Below are 21,981 nucleotides of genomic sequence, written 5' to 3'. Positions count from 1 at the left end.
AAAAAAGATAGATAGACAGACAGATTAAAAAAACTTACAGAATGATCACAGGTCATGACCAGGTTTAAGAGAAAATGATTTTGAAATTGACACAAATACTAGGTTATAGCCTGGTATTTCTCTCACACTAACCTCATTAATTATTACATTCCACCACAGAATTGGTGGCTTTCCTTCCTTCCTTCCCTCCCTCCTTCCTTTCTTCCTTCCTCCCTCCCTCCCTTCCTCTCTCCCTCCCTCCCTTCCTCTCTCCCTCCCTTCCTTTCTTCTCTCTCTCTCTCTCTCTTTCTTTTTCTTTCTCTTTCTGTTTCTCTCAAGTTGGACCCCTCCAGGCTAGAATTGCTCAGCAAGGCTTTGGGTATCAGAGCCCCAGAGAAGAGCCCAACAGTATAGCCTATCTGCTTTCTGCCTGCCTTATTCCTCTACTTGGTCAAATTTTAAATCTTTAATTAGCTGGTTACCATTCACAAGGATCTGAAGGCCCCACCACCTCTGCGCCAGAGGGACCACTCTATCACAGCTTCCCTCTGTCTTTTGTTTGTTTTTGCTCTGTTTTGTTTTCCGTTTTATGAGAACAACAACAAAAAGCCTGGGGAAAGAAAGCAGTTTTCCTTCTAAGTCTGGGTAAGACCCAATAACTATTTCCAATCAAGAACAGGTTTCCATGACAACCATGCTCCCCAATGCTACAGCTAACTTAGCAGGCAGTGTTCATATCAAATAGAGTTCTTTTCCAATCTCCATGGTTTTGTGTACTTCATGTGCTGCTATAGGCCCATAATCTGACAGCTGATTCCATCAACTATGTGTTGAAAGGGTTTTGTCCTTTTTTCCTCCCAAATATCAAAAACACACAAAAAAATCCTTGGTATTATCCTTAAAGTATTAAAAGGCAAATGTGTTCACATCACTCTATTTAGTACAGAAACGGGACAGAGAGGACACATTATGTGTACTTGGTAACTGGGATAGAACAACAGTTGGGTCACTTTACACCATGGTCAATGGTATAAATTTTGAGCCAAGAGCTAACAAGGTAGAGATTCCTTTTGTTTTGATCTTGAGTAGGTTATTTATCCCCTTGGAGTCTCAATATTTCCTCTGTAAAGAGTAGAAACAGAGATACCTCATGGACAGGAAAATAGCAAAGACATTAAAAGTGCAGATAGTAGGAGCCCAACATATGACACTTATCAAGTTGCTAATGCAAGGAGAACTGAAAAGATTCTGAGCATAGAAACAAACGCAATATTCTAAATGATTACTAACACCTTGGTCAGTAAAATTAAAAAAAATAATAACATAAGCAGTAGAGATTTGGACAATTTCTTAACAACCTTTTTTCTCTTAGGCCTCTTTAAGACAAGTTTGCAATAACACCAAAGAATATTCATTTCTATTCCAAAGCTTGAGAGGTTACACCTGGACATCCCAATGGTTCATCTGAATCACTTTATTTGTAGCTTTGCAAAATCACTTGTTCAAATTTGAAACAGAAACAAAAAGGGGAGGTTTAGATTAGCCATTAGCATATTTATCCAATATTCCATATTCTTCTTAATACCCATTGAAACATTGCAATTCTCCTCTAGAAGCAAGAAAAATAACAATGTTCATATTTTCATATATTTGTTATGCAACTCAAATTTCATGTCAAAATCAGAACTGATGCTGTGCCAAACAAATCAACATGCTCCTTTTTCAACCAGCTCCCACACCTGACTTCCTCCCTCACAACATTCACAGTGCCCTCCAGGAGGTAAAATGGTCCTCTTCAGACAAGCCCTACATAAGCCTTCATTTTACTCAAGATATTTTTAACTAGCACATAGAACTATGCAAACATATGAGGTACTACGTCATGTGTATATTGCACAATGTCCAATCAGTTAAATATAGCTACCTCTTCAAGCATTTAACAGTACTTCAAAATAAAAACATTTGAAATCCTTTTGGAGGATTTTGTTTTATAGAATGAGTACATTATCTGTAGTCACCCTATTGTGAGACAGAACTCCAAATTTCTTACTTTTACCAAACTGTAACTCAGTACCCATTTACCAATCTTTCCCGACCTTTCTTCCACTGTACTTAGTCCAGTCTTTCATAAACATCATTATCAACTTACAAAAATTCTGCATATGAGTGAGACGTGGTACTTGTTTCTCTGTACCTGGCTTGTTATACTTAACATAATGACCTCCAGTTCCATCCATGCTACTGAAAATTAAAACATTTCACCCATTTTTAGGGCAAAGTAGTACTCCATTGTATATGAGTACATCTTATCTCTCCACTGGCTAATTGACTAAGATCAGGCTAATAGGCTAAAATTGTCTCTGTTGTTTATTGTGAGTAGTGCTGCAACAAACACAACTGGCTCTTTAAAAGAGTGATGTCTTTTCCCTGTAGTGGGACTGCTATACCTTCTTTCTTAATTGATGATTTTATTAGACAAATCGGTTAATAAATTTTCTAAAAGTTGAAATAATCTCAACTCAAATAAAATTTCCAATGTAAATGTGATATAATAATTCATTATCCTGCTTCAAAATAAACCTAAGCTTATTAAAATGACCTGTAAAGAAATGAAAATCCTAGAGCATCTATAATATTTACAGATACATATGACATTTGAGTTCATTACAGAAAAAAAAAACTGCAGGAAGATATTTCATACATTTTGTTTAGTTCACAATGGTTCTGAAAGCTTCTTCCCCTCCCTGATAACTTCATTTTAAAAAAAGATGAATTTATGGGCCCAGCATGACAGCCTAGCAGCTGAAGTCCTCGCCTTGAACATGCTAGCATGTTATATGGGCACCAGTTTTAATCCCGGCGGCCCCGCTTCCCATCCAGCTCCCTGCTTGTGGCCTGGAAAAGCAGTAGAGGATGTCCCAAAGCCTTGGGACCCTGCACCCGTGTGGGAGACCCAGAAGAAACTCCTGGCTTCAAATTGGCTCAGTTCTGGGTGTTGGGATCACTTGTGCAGTGAACCAGTGGATGGAAGATCTTCCTCTCTGTCTCTCCTTGTCTCTGTATATCTGACTTTCCAATTTAAAAAAATCATTTATTTTTCATTGAAAGGCAGAATTATACAGATAAAGAGACAGAGACCTTCCATCCACTGGTTTACTCCCCAAATGGTTGCAAAGGCCAGAGTAGAGCCAGATCAAAGCCAGTAGCCAGGAGTTTTCTCTAGGTCTCCCACATGGGTGGAGGGGTCCAAAGACTTTGGATCCTCTGCTGCTTTCCCAGGAGATGAGTTGGGAGGATGAGAAGTGGAATAGACAGGACTCAAACCGGCATCCACATGGGATGTGAGCACCACAGGCAGAAGCTTAACTTACTATGCTATGGCATTAGCCCCTTAACAACAACTTTCAAAACTGAGCACTATTTTGCCATGTTATTTCCCATGTCTTCCATTTCTTATTAGTTTAGAATAGATCAATACAATACTGGAATTTTTAAACAAATTGATATGCTAGTTCTTAATGCATGCTTAATAGTTGTAAAGAGCTGTTACATTGGTCCTGGCATAGTAGCCTGGTGGCTAAATCCTCACCTTGCTTGTACTGGGATCCATATGGGCATTAATTCGTGTTCCATCTGCTCTATTTCCCATCTAGCTCCCTGTTTGTGGCCTGGGAAAACAGCAGAGAACATCTCAAAGCCTTGGGACTTTGTACCCACACAAGAGACCTAGAAGATGCTCCTGGCTCCTGGCTTCAGATCAGCTCCAGCCACTGTAGCCACTTGGGCAGTAAGCCAGCAGAGAGAATCAGTGGGCAGAAGATATTTTTCTCTCTTCCTTGCTCTCTGTAAATCTGCCTTTCCAATAAAAATAAATCAATCATTATTTGAAAAAAAAAAACTGTTACATCAGTTTGACTCTTTATTAGGTGTTTTTTTGTCTTCCATAATTTTAATTCACATGGATTTCATGATAGCAATACTTATCCTACTCTCCCTCCTATCCGCGTTTCTTCTTTTTTTTTTTTTTTAGATTTATTTTTATTACAAAGTCAGATATACAGAGAGGAGGAGAGACAAAGAGGAAGATCTTCCGTCCGATGATTCACTCCCCAAGTGAGCCGCATCGGGCCGATGCGCGCCGATCCGATGCCGGGAACCAGGAACCTCTTCCAGGTCTCCCACACGGGTGCAGTGTCCCAAAGCTTTGGGCCGTCCTCGACTGCTTTCCCAGGCCACAAGCAGGGAGCTGGATGGGAAGTGGAGCTGCCGGGATTAGAACCGGCGCCCATATGGGATCCCGGGGCATTCAAGGTGAGGACTTTAGCCGCTAGGCCACGCCGCCGGGCCCCTATCCGCGTTTCTTACCCACCCTATTCCTTCCTTGTTTTTCCCTCCCACCCCCAATTTTTGCAATGGTATTTTTTCATTTCACAATCATAGGCTTTAACATTTCCTTAGGTAAATATATCAACACACAGCAAGTAAGGAAAAAAAACAACCTAGTATTCCTCAGGAGTACAGGCATAGGCTGTAAACAATAACCAATAATCAAATCCCAGGAGCTCAATCTCGCTCATGCAGATGATCTTCTGTACAACATGGCTATTTGTCTTTGGTGGACTGGCTTTTTTTTTTAAGCATAATGGTTTCCAATTGCATCAATTCAATCGTAAAAGACAAGATTTCATTCCTTTTTATGGCTGAGTACTATTCTACAGTGTATGTACGTCATATTTTCTTTATTCAGTCATCATTCAATGGGACTTTGAGTTGATTCGCATTGTTGCCGTTGTGAACTGAGCTGCTGGACTGCTCCACCTCATGGTAGTACTAATTTTCATTTTTTCGAGGAAACGCCACACTGTTTTCCACATGGCTGAGCTCATTTACATTCACACCAAGAGTGCGCAGTCCTTTTCTCCACATCCTTGCCAGTACTTGTTATCTTTTGTCTTTTCATAAAAGCCAATATAATTGGAGTGAATTAATAGTTCACTGTGGTTTTGATTTTCATTTCCCTGATGGTTAGCCACGTTGAATATTTCATGTATTTGTTGGCCATTTGTGTATCTCCTTTGCGAAACATCTGTTTTAATCTACTATTTTTTAAATTGAATTACTTGTTGTTTTTGCTGCTGAATTGCTTGAATTCTCTCCATATTTTAGTTCTTAATTCATTGCTGGATATATAACTTGAAAATTCTCCCTTCATTTTGTAGGCTGTCTTTTCACTCTATCATTTCCCTTGATGTACAAGAAGCTCCTGAGTTTCATAAAATTCAATTGGCCCAATTTGCATTCATAGATAGCCTTTATTTTTAAGCCTAATCCAAAACCTCCCTGCCCATCCCCATGTCCTGAGGTGCCTCCCCTTTTGTCCTAGCAGTTTCAATGCCTCAGATATGACATTTATTTCTTTGGTCTATTTTGTACTGATTTCTGTAAAAAGTGACAAATGGAGGAGAGTGTCTAGCCTCATTTTTCTTCATCTGGATATCCAAGTTTCCCACACCAATTAATGAAAAGTCTACCTCTTTCCTAATGCATGTCCTTAGTACAACTGACAAAGAGCACTTGGTTATACAGGAGTCTGCTTTTGCATACTGTTTATATTACTGTTTCTTTGTGGCATATTTTAAAGCCAAGCAGCAAATGAGTTTCCAGGATCTATTTTTGCTCAAGGTAACTTTGACAATTCATGGTTCTTTGTGGTTTTAAACAAATTTAGTAGTAATCTTACTAACTCTGTTGAACATGTCATTTATCTTTTGACAGAGTGCACTGAATGTATGAATCACTTTGAATAAAATGGACGTTTTTATTGATACTGAGTTTTTCAACCCGTAAACACTGAATGTATCAGAGTAACTCCTTAGGATGAGTTCTGAAAAAAATTCTTTCCTCTTTTTTAAAAAAAAAAAACAATGTATGAAGTTGGTATTCATTCTGCAGCTATTTGGTTTAACTTAGCAGTTAAGTCATCTTGGTCTACCACATGGGTGGCAGGGACTTTCTGTTGCTTTTCCAGGCACGTTAGTTGAAACGGCTTAGAAGCGAGTAAGTTGATACACAAGGTGGCATTTTGATGCAGCATTCCAGCTTAAGGCACTGCACCACAGTGATGGCTCCCTTTCTGCTTTTTTGATATAGACATCAACTGCTATAAACTTCCCTGTTAATTCTTCTCTTGGGCTATCCCACAGGTTTTAGTATGTTGTACTTCCATTTTCATTCAACTCAGGAAATATCGGAATGTCCTTCTGATTTGTTGGTTGCTTGGGAACAAGTTGTTTAATTTCCATATCTCTATAGCTTTCCATTTTTATTACTGATTTCCAGCTCTCTTACATGGTGGTCACAGCAGTTGTCCAATGACTTCAAAAAAATTTGCTGGGATTTGTTTTGTGACCTTGCCATATTCTATCCTGGAGAATATTCCATGTGCTGTTGATAAGAACATCTTCTTGCAGCTGTTGGATGGAAAGTTCTGCCAATGTCTGTTAGGTACAAATGATCTTTGGCGCAGTTTAACTCTGCCATTTTTCTTTGTTGATTTTCAGTCTGTATGACACTTCTACTTCTGAAAGTGGGGCACTAAAGCCCCCAACTGTTACCATATTGGAATTTATTTCTTCCTTTATTTTTATTAACGCTTGCTGTATGTATTTGGGGACTCTGGTATTGGTTTAATATATATATTTACAAATATTAGTTTCTCAGCTGAACTGAACCTTCTATCACTAAATAATAAGCCTCCTTGTTTCTTTTTACTGCTTTTCATTTAAAATCTTTTTAAAAAAGCTAATATACATATTACTCCACTTCTGATCAGCTCCCTGCTGATGTGCCTGGAAAAGTAATAGAAGACAGCCCAAGCATTTTGTTGTCTGTTATCCATGTGGGAGACTTGGATGGGCTCCAGGCTCCTGGCTTCAGCTTAGCCAGCCCTGACCATTGCAGCCATTCAGTGAGTAAACCAGTCGCTGGAAGATTCTCTCTCTCTCTCTCTATCTTTCTCTCACTTCATCTCTGTCTCTATTTCTGTCTCTCCCTTTCTATGCAACTGTTTTTCAAATGAATAAACAAATTATTTTTTAAACTATAAATAAAGTTATTTATACAGAACAAAGTTAGCAACAAATCCAGAGAGATAATCTGGTATTTGAAATATACTTGGCCATGAGGCCATCCATTTATTCTCTTAACTAGAACAGAAGTCAGCCTTTTTTTTTTTTTTTTCTGAGAAAGTCCATATAGTCAATATGTCAGGCTTTGCAGACCAGTCTGTCACAATCACAGAACACTGCCACTGTGGCATTAAAATGGGACCGTCACTGCTGCAGTGCAGTAGGCTACTTCTCTGCCTATAGTGCCAGCATTCTATTAGGCACCAGGTTGTGTCCCGGCTGCTCCATTTCCGTGCTTATGACCTGGGAAAGGAGTGAAGAACGGCTCAAGTCCTTGGGACTCTGCATCCTTTGTGGTAGACCCAGCAGAAGCTTCTGGCCCTTGGCTTTACATCAGCTCAGTTCTGGCCATTGCAGCTATTTGGGGAAACAACCAGCAGATGAAAGACTTTCTCTCCTTATCTCTCCTTCTCTCTCTGTAAAATCTGTCTTTCAAACAGAAATAAATAAATCTTTTGAAAAAAAATGGGCAAGTCTGTATTTCAACAAAACTTTATTTATATAAACATGCCCTGAGCCAAGGTTGACCTATGAGTCAGAGTTTACCAATCCTTACACTATACGATGGCTTGTAAAGTTTTTTCCTAAATATATATATATATATATATATATATATATATATATATATATATATATATATATTTATATATTTATACATATGACTACATATATAATATATATAATGACTATATATATATATATAATGACTTGTTTGTACCATGCAGTAGATTGTGGCCATGATAAGAAGCCTATCTGAGCTAGGGGTATCAACCTCGACTCTGAGCTGGGCATCCACCACCGCGTGAATTAGCCAATGTGCTGAAGACCTCTACTTCACCATCCCCATTACCCAAGCTGACAGTGAACATTCACTGGCAGTGAGTACCAACTGCCAACCACATGAGTGGAGCCATCTTACATCAGCCAGCCCCCTACAAGTTAACCACAGCAGGGTAGGGTAGGTAGGTAGGGTAGTTGTTCCACAGCAGAAGCTAAGTAATGTTTTCTATAGCAAGTTTATTATCTTCAAACATAAAGGGCTCAGAGGTGACCAGGTATAATTATAGAAATGGTAAATAAAATTGAGGAACCGCACATACATGAAATAGTGTATTTCTGTATTGAAGTTCTAGTAGCCCACCAGCAGAGCCAAACCTTTCCTTGTTTCCCTAGTGTTGTGACAGAAAAATTCTCCTACCTGAACAGACTTCCTTATAAGTGGGATTAGCGGTGTAGCCTCCTGCAAAACCAACTTGAGTTGAATACACTCCTTTCAAGGTCCAGAATTTCCTTTCAGCTCCCCAGAAGCAGCCCATTCCTAGGGAAAACATAAGACTCGGATTAACCATTATACAAAGCAAGGTGGTCATTACACAGACAACGCCTGTCTCACTACAAACAAACAAAAAAAAAAATGTTGCTCCTGCCATTTGGTGATCAAAAACGGCCAAGAATTTTGTAAAGAAGGAGCAGCTAACATTCCAAAATAATTTTACTTATGGTTATTTGCACAGGATATCTCTTTGTTTTACCTGTGCAAAACCTAGAAAGTCTGAGGTTTTAATGGAGTTAGTAAATATCAGCAGAAAAGGATAACTGAATTTCATGAACAACTTTTACACTCAATTCCCAATTTGAACTCACATAAACTTACACATTAATCACTTCCTGGTAACACTTTAAAAAATATTTTAACAAGAAAAATGCAACACTATATGATCGATTTTATTGGGAAAACTTCCAACATCAGCATACACTGATGCAGTATTTTTCAATGAACAATTTTACATATGTGTTCAGATTTTCAAATTGTTTCAATCATTATAAGCTTGCATTTGATAAATCACTACTCACCCAAAAGGGTACTCTCCTGACTTCTATTATTGAATGTAATGAATGAAGACAGGCAAGGTGTGCAAGTAAGCAGGGAGGAAAGGATGACAAACTCACAAAGACAGCATTCTGTTCAACCAGTGCACATTGTGTCAACACCAGTTATTATTAGTAGGTTTGTTTGATCATGCGATGGAAACTAAGACCTGTCACTCCATGACATAAATATTCATACACATAAACTCTGCCTTGTATTTACTGAGCTCCCAATGAAGGCCTCTCCCCTTCCCTGTAAGTTTTTGCACTATCTAGTACAGGTGCTGTCCTGTGGACTATTTGCAGATGTGAGCAGGGCTCCTGCCTCACTCAGCTTGCATGGCTCTATTTAGTTACATGTAACTAAGATGTCCTGGTGGGACAACAGTTGGTGAATGAATACATGCCTCCTATTCCTACAATTACTAGATTTTGTAGATGCAATGACAGAGCTGAAAGAAAAATCAGAACTTTCCTGAGATTTTTAGTCTACTTTTAAAACCCAAAGCACTTATGATTCTTTTGAAGGACTATACTATTGCAATGACGCAGGGGAAATCAGCGGGGAGAGGGGGTTTAGGGAAGCAGGAGGGGAAATCCCAGAGCCTACAGAACTGTATCATAAAATAAACAAATTTTAAAAATAAATAAGAAAATAGCAATAAAATTAAGATCTGAAAACAAAGACTTAAAAAATCCAAAACAACACAATATGCACAGATATGAATTATACAGAAGTATTCCACTTAATAAAATGTGAACAGAAATCTAACTAAACATAGGCTAACAGCTACGAAATATAGAGAGCCAAATATCAAAATACAATACAGCAAAAATTACTGCTGTGATTATTCTGCAATACAGAAAGATGTATGTGATCATATCATAATTACTTAAGTCTAAATTAAACCATAAAAACACAATAATGCGTATGCTTTTATTATAACCACAAAAACAATTCACACTGAAATAGAGTGGAAGGAAATATACTAAAGTTATTGTGGTGAAGTTTATTACAGTGGTGAGAGTATAGGAATATTTTTCCATTTTAAATTTTACTGTAATAGATTCCTATTATTTTGAAAATGAAAAATGTATGTACTTTTAAGGAAAAGCAAAAAAAATCCAAACACACAGAGTAAGCATATGCATTACTGAAGTTACACTCTGTTATATCATAGTTCCTATTTATAAGTGAATTTGGGCTTCTACTGAATAAAAATGTGTATCAACTGAGTATTTGTAAAACTTGAGTATCCCCCTCATCTCTGGCACAAGACTGCCCTATTAATTTTATTTTCTTGCATTCCCTGTGATGAGGGAATGATGCCAAAGAATTTCTGGAAAAGGCAGACAAAAGGCTAGTTGAACGGCTCCCCTGGACATAAGTGGACACAAAGGTCCCAGCAGCTGTACATGCCCTGAGCTGAAGGCCTTTCTCTGGGAAAGCTCATGGAGCTGCAAGGTCTGCTGAATAAAGTATTTTGGCATTACACACGATGAACAGTGCCTAAGGGATAAGACAAGCTATTTTAGCAGTCAACCTGTCCTGACGTTTGTCCAAGATCCCACTCTGAGGGTCCATGCTCTTAGGGTCATCTATCCTCACGGCACAGTAGACCCTTTTATGGTTTTTGCTTCCTGTAGTTCCAGTAATCCTCAACCATTCACAATCTGAAAAAATTAAACAAGAATTTCCCACACCATCCCACACTTTTAGCCAGTATATCCATTTTATCCAGTGTATCCATACTCTTCGCCCATTAGTCACTTAGTAGCCTTCTTGGTTATCAGATCAAATGCCATGGTATAATAGCACTTCCATTCAAGGAGCTCTGATTTTACTTAACAGTGTCCCTGAAGCACTACAGCAGTGGTCCCTGAAATTCAGTTATGTCAAGAAGAAGCAATACAGTACTATACATATAGAGTTCTGTGCCTTCCAAGGTTTCAGGCATCCTTTGGAAGCCTTGAAACATAAATTCCATGAATAAGGGGCAGGGGGTGCCTAATGCATAGATTTCCAAAACCTAAAATGTTCTTGATCAAACATAGCAAAACCCTAGATTCAAGTGAGAGATAATTCTCTTTCAACCTTTAATGGGGCACATGAAATGGTCTTTCCTGTAAGGAGAATCATCAGGCTTCAGGTTGACAAAGGGTCTCAGGATACCACATGTGACCAAAATAATACCTCAGGGACTTGGTGCATGGTGAGTGGGTGAATGTGCAAATTTCTGGAGAGGTATTAAACTGGAGATATTATTAGTTGTTGGAATACAACTAACAACTAATGCTTTACCTGGCAATTCCAGTACAATCTGTGGTGTGTAAGTGTGAATAGGTGAATTTATACAAAGAAAACAATCTTATTTACAGCACAATTTTAGGTAACTTTCAATAGTCCTGTAATGAACACAACTGTCTGCAAATAAAATAACAGCATGCACTATCTTCTTTAAAATTCCTACACTTGGAATCGTTTATTATAAAACAAAACACATTGGGCCCAGCAGTAGCCTAGTGGCTAAAGTCCTCACCTTGCATGTGTCAGGATCCTACATGGGCACCAGTTCGTGTCCTGGCTGCTCCACTTCCCATCCAGCTCCCTGGATGATATTCCCTCTCTCCCACTCATCCTCCTCCTCCCTTTCTCCTTTCTCTCTCTGCTTTTGATATATATGTATGTACATATGCGCATGTATATACATGTATCAATATTAAAATAAAAAATAGGCCTTTAATCATTGACCATCAGGCGACATCCCCCTAGACGAATGACAAAACCCATGTTTTAAAGGCCTGCTGTGTTTGTCCTCCAATGAGTATAGACTGCATTGGCCAAGCACAGAAGTAGAGTATAATCAGCGAATTATGGCTATAGATGATAGTGCTTTAGGCCAGGTGATAACAGGGCAAGTCATGGATCATAAGACTGGATATAGCACCCAAAATTATTTACTAAACACTGGAAGCATAGAGTCTTACTGGAATCAAATAACTAAATAAATCAAGATAACTCTAAGATTATTGGCTTGAGTGGAGACCTCATGGATGAGGAGGACAAAGGGTCCAGCATTAGAATCACAAATATCCAACAGAGTAATTTTTCTTAAATTATACTTCTTCAAACTTTTTTTTTCTATTCTTGGTTCATTACCACCAAAATCTAGTTTAATAACAGTTTATCACATCCTATAAATTATGTTAAAATTCTGACTAAATTTACATAGGACTTTTAAATAAATTTGAAAATACTTTGTCATATTATTGAGTCTTCTTGTCAGGGGACACTATGTAGGTCTCCAATAATTCATGTTTTTCTTGAATATCCTTTAATATTACATCATAATTTTTCTCTGTAAAGGCTCTATACGCTTTTGCTATATGTAGTCCTATGCATACTTTTTGATTTGTATTGCTGTTATAAACACTATTTTTTCTATTACGCTATTTTATTCTTTACTGCTTATATGAAAAAATCACTAATTTTTGTATATGCTTTCCATATAAAATTAGATTTAAAAATTAGGTAACTCTCTTATTAGTTCTAATGGTCTTATCTCCAGGCTCTTTTTGGTGTCCTATAGAAAAAAAAAATCATGTTTTGTATAGATGACAGTTTAATGTCTCCCTATCCAATAATTATTCTTCTGCCTTGATCTCATTTTTATTGTTCTAGCTATGACCTTCCCTAACAATGTTGACTAAGAGTGGTGGGGATTTTTGTCTCACCCTAGTATTAGTGAAAAACGCTCTATAATATATAAGCTCTACTGCAGGCTTTTGGAAAACACCCTTCATTGGCTGGAAAAAAAACCTCCCTTCCATCCATAATTTTAAGACCTTCTTTGCATGCCTGAGTTTTAAATATCAACAATGAGATTATCATTTGGTCTCCTTCGTTTTACCTCCTATTGATTGGTATTATCCTATGTTAATAGGTTTTTCTGATCCATTCCTCAGTATATATTAGCCAACTTACAGCCAAATTTTAACACTGCATTACTTTCACTTTGTCATCTTTTTTATAGTTTATATGGAAGACATGCTGTATATATTTTTAAAAAGTTTAGAGGTTTTCACTGTAGAACAGACTTGGGCTTTCATTGACCCCCTTCATTACATCTGTTTTTTAAGATTTGTTTATTTTTATTGGAAAGTCAGATTTACAGAAAAAAAAAAAGGAGACACAGAAAGATTTTCCATGCTCTGGTTCACTCCCCAAATAGCCAAAACAACCCGAGCTGAGGTGATCCAGATCCAGGAGCCAGGAGCTTCTTCTAGGTCTGCCACACATGTGCAGGGTCCTAAGGCTTTGGGGCCGTCCTCTGTTGCTTTCCCAGGCCACAAGCAGGGAGCTGGAGGGGAAGTGGAGCAGGTGGGACACAGCTGGTACCCATATGGGACCCTGGCATGTGCAAAGTGAGGACTTCAGCTGCTAGGCTTCGGCACCCGGCCCAATTAATTCTTTTTTTTTTTTTTTAAAGATTTATTTATTTTTATTACCAAGTCAGATGCACAGAGAGGAGGAGAGACAGAGAGGAAGATCCCCTGTCCGATGATTTACTTCCCAAGTGAGCCGCAACGGTCGGTGCTGCGCCGATCCGAAGCCAGGAACCAGGAACCTCTCCCACGAGGGCGCAGGGTCCCAAAGCCTTGGGCCATCCCCAACCACCTTCCCAGGCCACAAACAGGGAGCTGGATGGGAAGTGGAGCTGCCGGGACCAGAACCGGTGCCCATATAGGATCCCAGCGTGTTCAAGGCGAGGACCCTAGTCACTAGGCCATGCCGCCGGGCCCCCAATCAATTCTTATAATTTGAAAGGTACAGAGACAGGTTCAGATTAGAGCCACTAAGTTTACTGTTGGTATAACTGTCATTCCTTTGTAGAAAACATCTCTTTTCTATCTGTAATTCTAAAGTCTTTTTATTATTGCTAATATTTCAGGGCTTATATAAGCCTTGATGTCTTTAATTTTTATATATCTTGGTTAGGGATTAAAATATAATTTTGATATAGTGATTCATGTCTTTCTTTAAAGGGTTCTAGAAAATCTTCAGCTATTGCATCCTCAAATACTGCTTTTCCATTTTTTTGGGGTCTTTGAAACTTTTAAGATGTCAAATGGTAAGGACTGATATGAGGGCTTAACTGATTAATCCTCCATCTTCAAGCACCAGAATCCCATATGGGTGTCAGTTCATAGTTCATGACCCAGTTGCTCCACTTCCCCTCCAGCTCCCTGCCTACGGCCTGGGAAAGCAGTAGAGGATGGCCCAAAGCCTTGGGACCCTGCACCCATAAAACTTTTTTTTTTTTTTCAGACAGGCAGATTTACAGAGAGAAGGAGAGACAGAGAAAGCTCTTTCATCTGTTGCTTCACTCCCCAACGGCTGCAGCAGCCAGAGCTGTGCCAATCTGAAGCCAGGGTCCAGAATCTTCTTCCTGGTCTCCCACTTGGGTGCAGGTTCCCAAGGCTTTGGGCCAGTAGGGATATAAGTGGAAAGTGGAGCAGCCGGGAAACAAACCAGTGTCCATAATGGATTCCGGTGTATGCAAAGTAGAAGATTAACCAATTGAGCCATGGCTCCAGGCCCAAATCTTTTAAAAAAAAAAGTCAAATAGTGAAGCTTAATATCTTTCTCATGTCTGTATCTACTGATGAAGGAAGGAAAGGAAGGGAAAAGGAAGGGAATGATGAAAACAGAAAAAAAATAAAGGAGAGGGGAGGGGAGGAGAGGGACAAGAAGGGGAGGGAACGAGGCAAGGAGTGAGGGAAGGAAAGGTTGAGGTTCCTCTTTTCCCTACCCTGGTTGCATTCAAACTAGAAACACTCACCAAGTCCCTCATCAGCTACATTTACCTACAGAATTATTTCAATAGTTATTTTTTAACTCCAAGTTTTATACTCAGCACCTTTGTTTTACTTGGCTTATTTTCTACCATGCTTTTTCATTGTTTTTTCATTTGTCTTTCTGAACATCAGAAGCACAGATTTGGAAATGTGTTTTGTTCTCTAAAATTAATTCCATGAGTAAACCTATATCTCATTTATTGATATTGCTGACTTCCTTCTTAGACTATCTGTGTACTTTGGAATTTTGGTTGATGGTTCATTTTATTTATTTATTTATTTATTTATTTATTTATTTATTTATTTTATTACAGTCAGATATACAGAGAGGAGGAGAGACAGAAAGGAAGATCTTCCATCCAATGATTCACTCCCCAAGTGAGCGCAACAGCCAGTGCTGCACCGATCCGAAGCCGGGAACCAGGAACCTCTTCCAGGTCTCCCACGTGGGTGCAGGGCCCCAAAGCACTGGGCCGTCCTCGACTGCTTTCCCAGGCCACAAGCAGGGAGCTGGATGGGAAGTGGAGCTGCTGGGATTTGAACTGGTGCCCATATGGGATCCCGGGGCGTTCAAGGTGAGGACTTTAGCCACTAGGCCACGCCGCCGGGCCCCGATGGTTCATTTTTAGCAGTTGTACACACAACAGGTGTGTCAATTTGAGCAGAGAGCAAGAAGCAAGAATCACTTTTAAGTTGCACCTCTAGGAGGTAGAGTTTCCAGGTTAGTTGCTATAGCAGCAGCTTTGGAAGACAGGTGGACTCTTGTGAACCTACAAGGAGCAAAAGGAATGTCTAAACTGCCCTTTGGAGAGTATTTTATCCCAAGGCAATACTGATGCTGGTAAGTCACAGAATTGCCCTTTCAATTGTCCAAGTAATTTATTTACCAGTCACTGGTATCAGCCCCTTTGAGAACTTCCAAGAGACATGTGTCTTCTCTAGAAATAAACTTTTGAATAGAAGGGAAAGAGGATTAAAATTTAAGTCATTATTTAAAGATTCAAGAGATTTAAATAACATATCAAAATGTGTTAATATATCAGATTTGTATTTTTGGTACTGCTATTAAAAGTTGTTACTTGATAACAACTTTCCAAAATCCCTGAATTTTCCTTTGTTACAATGACCTTTAGATTCTTCATTTCTCATGAAAAGTTTTGCCTGTCATTTCTCTTGAAATATCTGTGTCTTTGGTATTCTTTTTCCACTTTGTGATTTTCCCTTAAAATTTGTGATACTCGGATGAAATCTTCAGAGAGAACTTTCAAGAAACTTCAAATTATCATAAAGACCTTTTTCCAAAATGCACTGAGCCTGCAAGTTTTGTCACTGTAAGCAAGGATCTGCAATGGTGATTGTCTGAATGCTAGTCTTCTCAAAGGATGTAAGAGGAGGCCACCCACTACAATGCCATCAGTCTTTCCTACCTGCTATCATTAGGGATTCAGTGTACCTGCTGGCCAGGACAAGTTTTACTAAGACATGCCATGCCCTGCTAAACTAGCACACCCCATTCTCCAACTCTGCCTTGCTGAGGGCTACCACTGAATAACAAACCCTTAGACAGCAGATGGGGTAGGAAGAGCAGTCTGTCTTGTCGGACTGGAAACCAATAGGGAGGCTGGGCTCCAGGGAGAACATGTGCAGTCACCACATGTTCCTTCAACTCTGTGTCCAAATGCACTCTCTCCTGCAGCTCTTCCCTGCTGCTGTTCAGCTTCACCCAGAATACAGTCACTTGCACAGTCATTTCCAGGATAAGGCCCTCTTGCAGGATCCTAGAAAGTTAGATTGGACACAGGAAGTGATACTGCCCACCCACTGCTCAGACTGTCTTACTCCTTGCCTGCTCCCACCCCGTCACCACCCACCCACCCACCCACCCACCCAACTCTCATACTTTGTGGCTGCCAGAAAGGACAAAATGGCTTTGCCTGTTTTAGCTTGCTTTAAAATACAGACTTAACACTCTTGTTTTTTTAATGCCTTTAAAGCAGCCTTTTTCTATATCATTCAAATTACACGTCACTCCTTTAGAAACAGCTCTTACCTCAATATGCCTATCTTCCACTGTCCACCAAAGAAAGTTCCAGAAAGGAGTATACCTCTATGACCCTACTGGGAACCCCCCACAGAAGGCCCTTGACACTTCTGATTCAATGGAGCTGATGACAAATTGGCATCAGCTCCTTCTTCTGGGCCTCTGTTTCCTTTTCCCATCTCAGCATTCTCCAAACCCTTAGAGCAGAAGCTGGGAGTCACTTCTATTCTCTAACACGTCTTGACCTCAACCGTCCTCTCCCCTCTCAGAGATTTTCCTCCTTTCCTTTTACCAGCTGGTCATGGTCTCAGCCACAGCCTTTGCACACATCTCTCTTACTTGGCCATCTCTCACCTTTCTTCTAGGTCAATCTTAACCCAAAAACTTCCAAATGTGTCATTTTTCTTCTTTAAATTCACAAATGGGTAAGATCCAATGGTCTTAAAAGTAATGACACAGTTTTTAAAAGATTTATTTATTTTTATTGCAAACTCAGATATACAGAGAGGAGGAGAGACAGAGAGGAATATTTTCCATCCAACGATTCACTCCCCAAGTGATCACAATGGCTGGAGCTGAGCTGATCTGGAGCTAGGAGCTTCTTCCGGGTCTCCCACGAGGCTGCAGGGTCCCAAGGCTTTGGGTCATCCGTGACTGCTTTCCCAGGCCACAAGCATGGAGCTGGATGGGAAACAGGGCTGGCAGGATTAGAACTAGCACCCATATGGGATCCCAGAATGTTCAAGCAAAGGACTTTTGCTGCTAGGCTGTCACGCACTGGGCCCAGTAATGACACATTTTGATCTTCTGATTTCACATCTAAGAAATAGCTCCAAAGAAACATTTTAATGGAAATATTGATCACCAAATATAGTTCTAACAACAGTATTTATCATGATAATAAATCTGAAATAACCCAGATATGCATTTAGAGAAAGATTCAATAAATGATGATCTATCCACAATTTGAAATAGAATATTACACATCCATTTTTGTACGATTATTTAATGGTATGGCATGTGTTCCAAAAAAAATCTTAAAAGGCAGATGCCAAGTAGTTTGAAGAACTTTTTTTCCATTAATTTCATATATTTTTTTTGGAAAATGGACTCAAGGGAAATAAACCACAATGTTAAGAGTGGGTATTATTTCTGATTAGGTTACATGTGATTTTTTTTCTTATTTCTTCTCTTTTCCTCAGTGTTTTGTAATTTCTATGTGAATTATGCATTTTAACTGTCATAATCAAAAGAGGTTTTAAAAATATTGCCAGAAATTTTCAAATGATGAAATCCAAATGGCCTAATAGACATACGAAAACAATGTTCAGTTCTCCTAGCTACCAAGAAAATACAAATAAAATAAAGTCCTACCTAACCCCAATGATAAGACAATATGGTGACTCCCCAGACATCTGAAAATAGATCAACCATATAACTCAGACATCCCACACCTGGGAGTACCTCCAAAAGAAATGAAATGTGCATGCCAGACAGCTACCTACAAATTCATGTTTACAGTAGCACAAAGCACAGGAGCTAAGATATGGAACCAAACCAAGTGCCCATTAATACATGAGTGGATAAAGGCAGTGCGGTACATTTACTCCATGGAATACTATTCAGCCATAAAAAATGAAATTTTATTATTTGCAAACGAAATGGTCCAACCTGGAAACCATTATGCTTAATGAAATAAGCCAGTCCCCAAAAGACAAACGTATGGTCTCCCTGATCTGTAATGATTAATAGCCAGAGCACAAAAAATATAATCTCTATCAATGAAGTTAGCATATTAGGAATTAACTGCTATATATTGCAAGAGTCTATTCTCATGAGTAATTTAGAAGGATTTTCAATATCCTTTTAGTTTATTTTTATTACATGTCATCTTGGGTTTTTTTCTTCCTTTTTTTTTTCTTCTACTTGTTATGTCATGATATGTTTAAATATTGGAAAGTAAAGCTTGTAAGTAAGGTATATTATTATGCTATTATACCAATTTGGGAAAAAATTATAAGAAGGCATAGGCAGGGAAATGGGGTAGTGTGGAATGTCTATGTCTCTAAATATGTATCATGAAAACATGAAATCTAATCATTTTATATGAATCAAAAATTGAGCCTAACATTGTAGCCTAATGGCTAAATTCCTCACCTTGCATGTGCCAGAATCCCATATGGGCATTGGTTTGTGTCTCGCCAGCCCCATTTCCCATCCAGCTCCCTGCTTGTGGCCTGGGAAAGCAGTCAAGGACAGCCCAAAGCCCTGGGATCCTTCACCAACGTGGGAGAACTAGAGTAGGCTCCTGGCTCCTGGCTTTGGATCAGCTCAGTTCCAGCCATTGTGGCTGCTTGTGGAGTGAATCATCAGATGGAAGATCTTCCTCTCTCTCCTCTTCTCTGCATCTGAGTTTCCAATAAAAATAAATAAATGTTTTTTTAAAAAGAAGAAAAAAACCCATCTAAGAACACTATATACAGATTGGTAAAGAGCTGGAAGAAAATACTAAAAACTGTTGCCATCATGGTTGCCTCTTACTGTTTTTTGATGAGAAATTTTCTCATTTTCCAAGTGAGCCCATGTTTACTGAATAACCAACAAAATTAAGGCCACTGTGAAAGTTTTCACACCAATTACCCCACCCTCCACTGACTGAACACTTGTCCCAGGGGACTTTCCCAGCTGTCACCTCTGCTTGTCCCTAGCATCCTCCACACCCATCTTCTCCTGTGGAGATTCTGTCTGCCCACCCAGAAAAACACTAGGCATCTCCTCTAAGTCTTTCTAGAACTCCAGCTACAAAACCTGTCTCCTTGGAACCTTGAAGCACGTGCAAGCTCCCTTAACTCAGGCGTGTATATAATCCTCTCTATGGAATGACTGCTGACTCTCCTGTAAACTTTCCCTTTACAGTGGGAAATCTGCATGGGTGACCCACCTCCCTGGAACATGTCTGCTCTGTTACCTAGAACAGTACCTTGCTTCTGTGAGGTTCCTTGGAGGAGAGGGATAGGTGGACCTGTTGAACTGAACTGGGATTAATGCAGGAATTCGTAGAAACCATAAGGCCAGTTTGTGGAGAATTCAGCTCCTTTGAGTCTTTTACAGCAGAAACCCAACAGCTGCTATAGCTGGGATGTGGCTTGTCCCCAAGGGTTTGTGTGCTGGAAACATGGTTCCAGTGTGACAGTATTAAGAGGTGGTGGCACTGTTAAGAAATGGGGATTGGTACAGGGTAATTAGGTCACTGGGGCAACTACCCTTAGAAAGGAATCAATGTTGGTCTCATGAAATGAGTCCGTTTTCCTGACAGCAAGTCGATATGAAAGAGTGAGCCTGACCTCTGACTTGCTCTCTGGCTTCTGCCTCACCACCTGATCGCTTCTACACAGCATCCTATCTGTGTTGCCACCTGTGGTGAGATCCTCACCAGAGCTGAGTAGAAGCCAGCTAAACAAAACTCTTCTTTTTCTTTTTTAACATTGGCTTTAAAGGCAGAGACACACTTTCATTCATCTTTCATCTATTGGTTCATTTCCCAAATGCGCAACAGGAGAAACTGGGCAAAATCAAAACCAGGAGGCAAAAACTCATCCAGATCTCCCACATCAGTGGCAAGGACCCATGTGCTTGTGCCTCCACCTGCTGCCTCCCAAGGTGCTCACTAGCAGGAGGCTGGAAGTTGTCCAGATCTGGGACTCAAACTCACGCACTCCAATATGGGATATGCAAGTGCCTCATGCAGCATCTTGAACCAAACACCCAGCCGGGAGGTTCTTTTCTCTGTAAGGATCCAAGCTTGGGCATTTTGTTACAGCCATGAAATACTAGTACAATGGGGCAGGGTGGGGGGAAATGTAAAGTTGAACATAGAAAACAGTTCTAATTTTAGCTCTCTCTTTTCAAAAATTGTGGATGGTCATAGATGTAGCCTTAGAAGGAATGAAAATGGTTTATTGCAGTCTGAGTTTGGTGCTGAAACACTTCCTGTCTGAGTAACCTTGGGCAGGCTCCCAATACTCTAGAAATCACACCATTCTCATCTATAAACTGACAATGGAAAGATTACTATCCACAGAGTTCCCGCAGGAATCTCACGGACAGCATAATGTCGAGAATATATTAGACACTCAGTAAATGTTGTTCAATTCTCTTCTCTCATTTTCCCTACTTTCTCCACTCCTTTCTTCCCATTCTATACTCGTGTGTGTGTGTGTGTGTGTGTGTGTGTGTGTGTGTGTATGCGCACACACACTTCCTCCACACTTCTACCCTTGGTCTAACCAAGGTCACAACTGCTTGCCTTATCTGTCTCAGTCTCTGAAACATCACAACATCTTTTGGCAGAACCTCAGGGCTATCTCTTCAAATTAAGAATAAAGCTGACTGTACAACAGCCTCATGGTTACCCAGGGAATTTCTCCTAGCCAGGTTCTCTATTTCTTGAGCACAACTCTGGTTTCCACTCATCTCACACTTCTCTCTAGTGGCTACTTCCAAACCCATAAAAAGCTTAATGTTTCTTCTTCTGCCTTTCCACTACCTCCTGTCCAATGTCTCCAGCCTAGTCTTTGTCACCCCAAACTGCAAAGAATGCCACAATCAGTTAGGGCATTGCAAGTTGCTTCTGAATCATGTGCTGGGACACTGAAGCCTCAATTTGTCATGTGGAAAGGGAGTAGGACTCAATTATTTCTAAATTTGGCACAACCATTTAAGGTTCTGTTATAGGCACTGTGGATGATTCATAAGGAGAACTGAAATCTATTTTCTTCTTTTCTTCTCTTCATCTTTGTGACTTTATAATTATGATCAATGAAGAAAACAATTTCCTACAAGTATCAAGTAATTTTGTGTTCATTTCTTTATAAAACCGGATTTCTAAAAGTCTATAGGAAAATGGAATTAAAAGATAAGTTTATTTTGGTGCAAAAACAGTTTGAAATCCATGCGTAGTTATTACAAATATGCATTTTTTATCAACTTTTGGCAGACTTCACATATTCATGGGTTTTAACTTTTTTGCACCAAAATAAATGCATC

General features: G+C 39.5%; 1 protein-coding gene across 4 annotated transcripts in view; it reads right to left on the bottom strand.

Moving 5' to 3' along the window:
* The window catches only part of MSRA (methionine sulfoxide reductase A), a 409,813-nt gene that overhangs the window by 172,170 nt on the left and 215,662 nt on the right, over nucleotides 1–21,981 (bottom strand). For all 4 annotated transcript variants that reach the window (XM_058670091.1, XM_058670088.1, XM_058670087.1 and 1 more), the window contains exon 3: nucleotides 8,365–8,484. In XM_058670091.1, the coding sequence (XP_058526074.1) occupies nucleotides 8,365–8,484 (120 nt within the window). The remainder of the gene's footprint in view (nucleotides 1–8,364; nucleotides 8,485–21,981) is intronic.

The sequence above is a fragment of the Ochotona princeps genome, chromosome 11 (assembly GCF_030435755.1).
Source record: "Ochotona princeps isolate mOchPri1 chromosome 11, mOchPri1.hap1, whole genome shotgun sequence".
In the NCBI taxonomy this organism is placed as follows: domain Eukaryota; kingdom Metazoa; phylum Chordata; class Mammalia; order Lagomorpha; family Ochotonidae; genus Ochotona; species Ochotona princeps.
The sequence above is the reverse complement of the archived record's forward strand: the minus strand, read 5'-3'. Positions and strand labels throughout refer to the sequence as shown.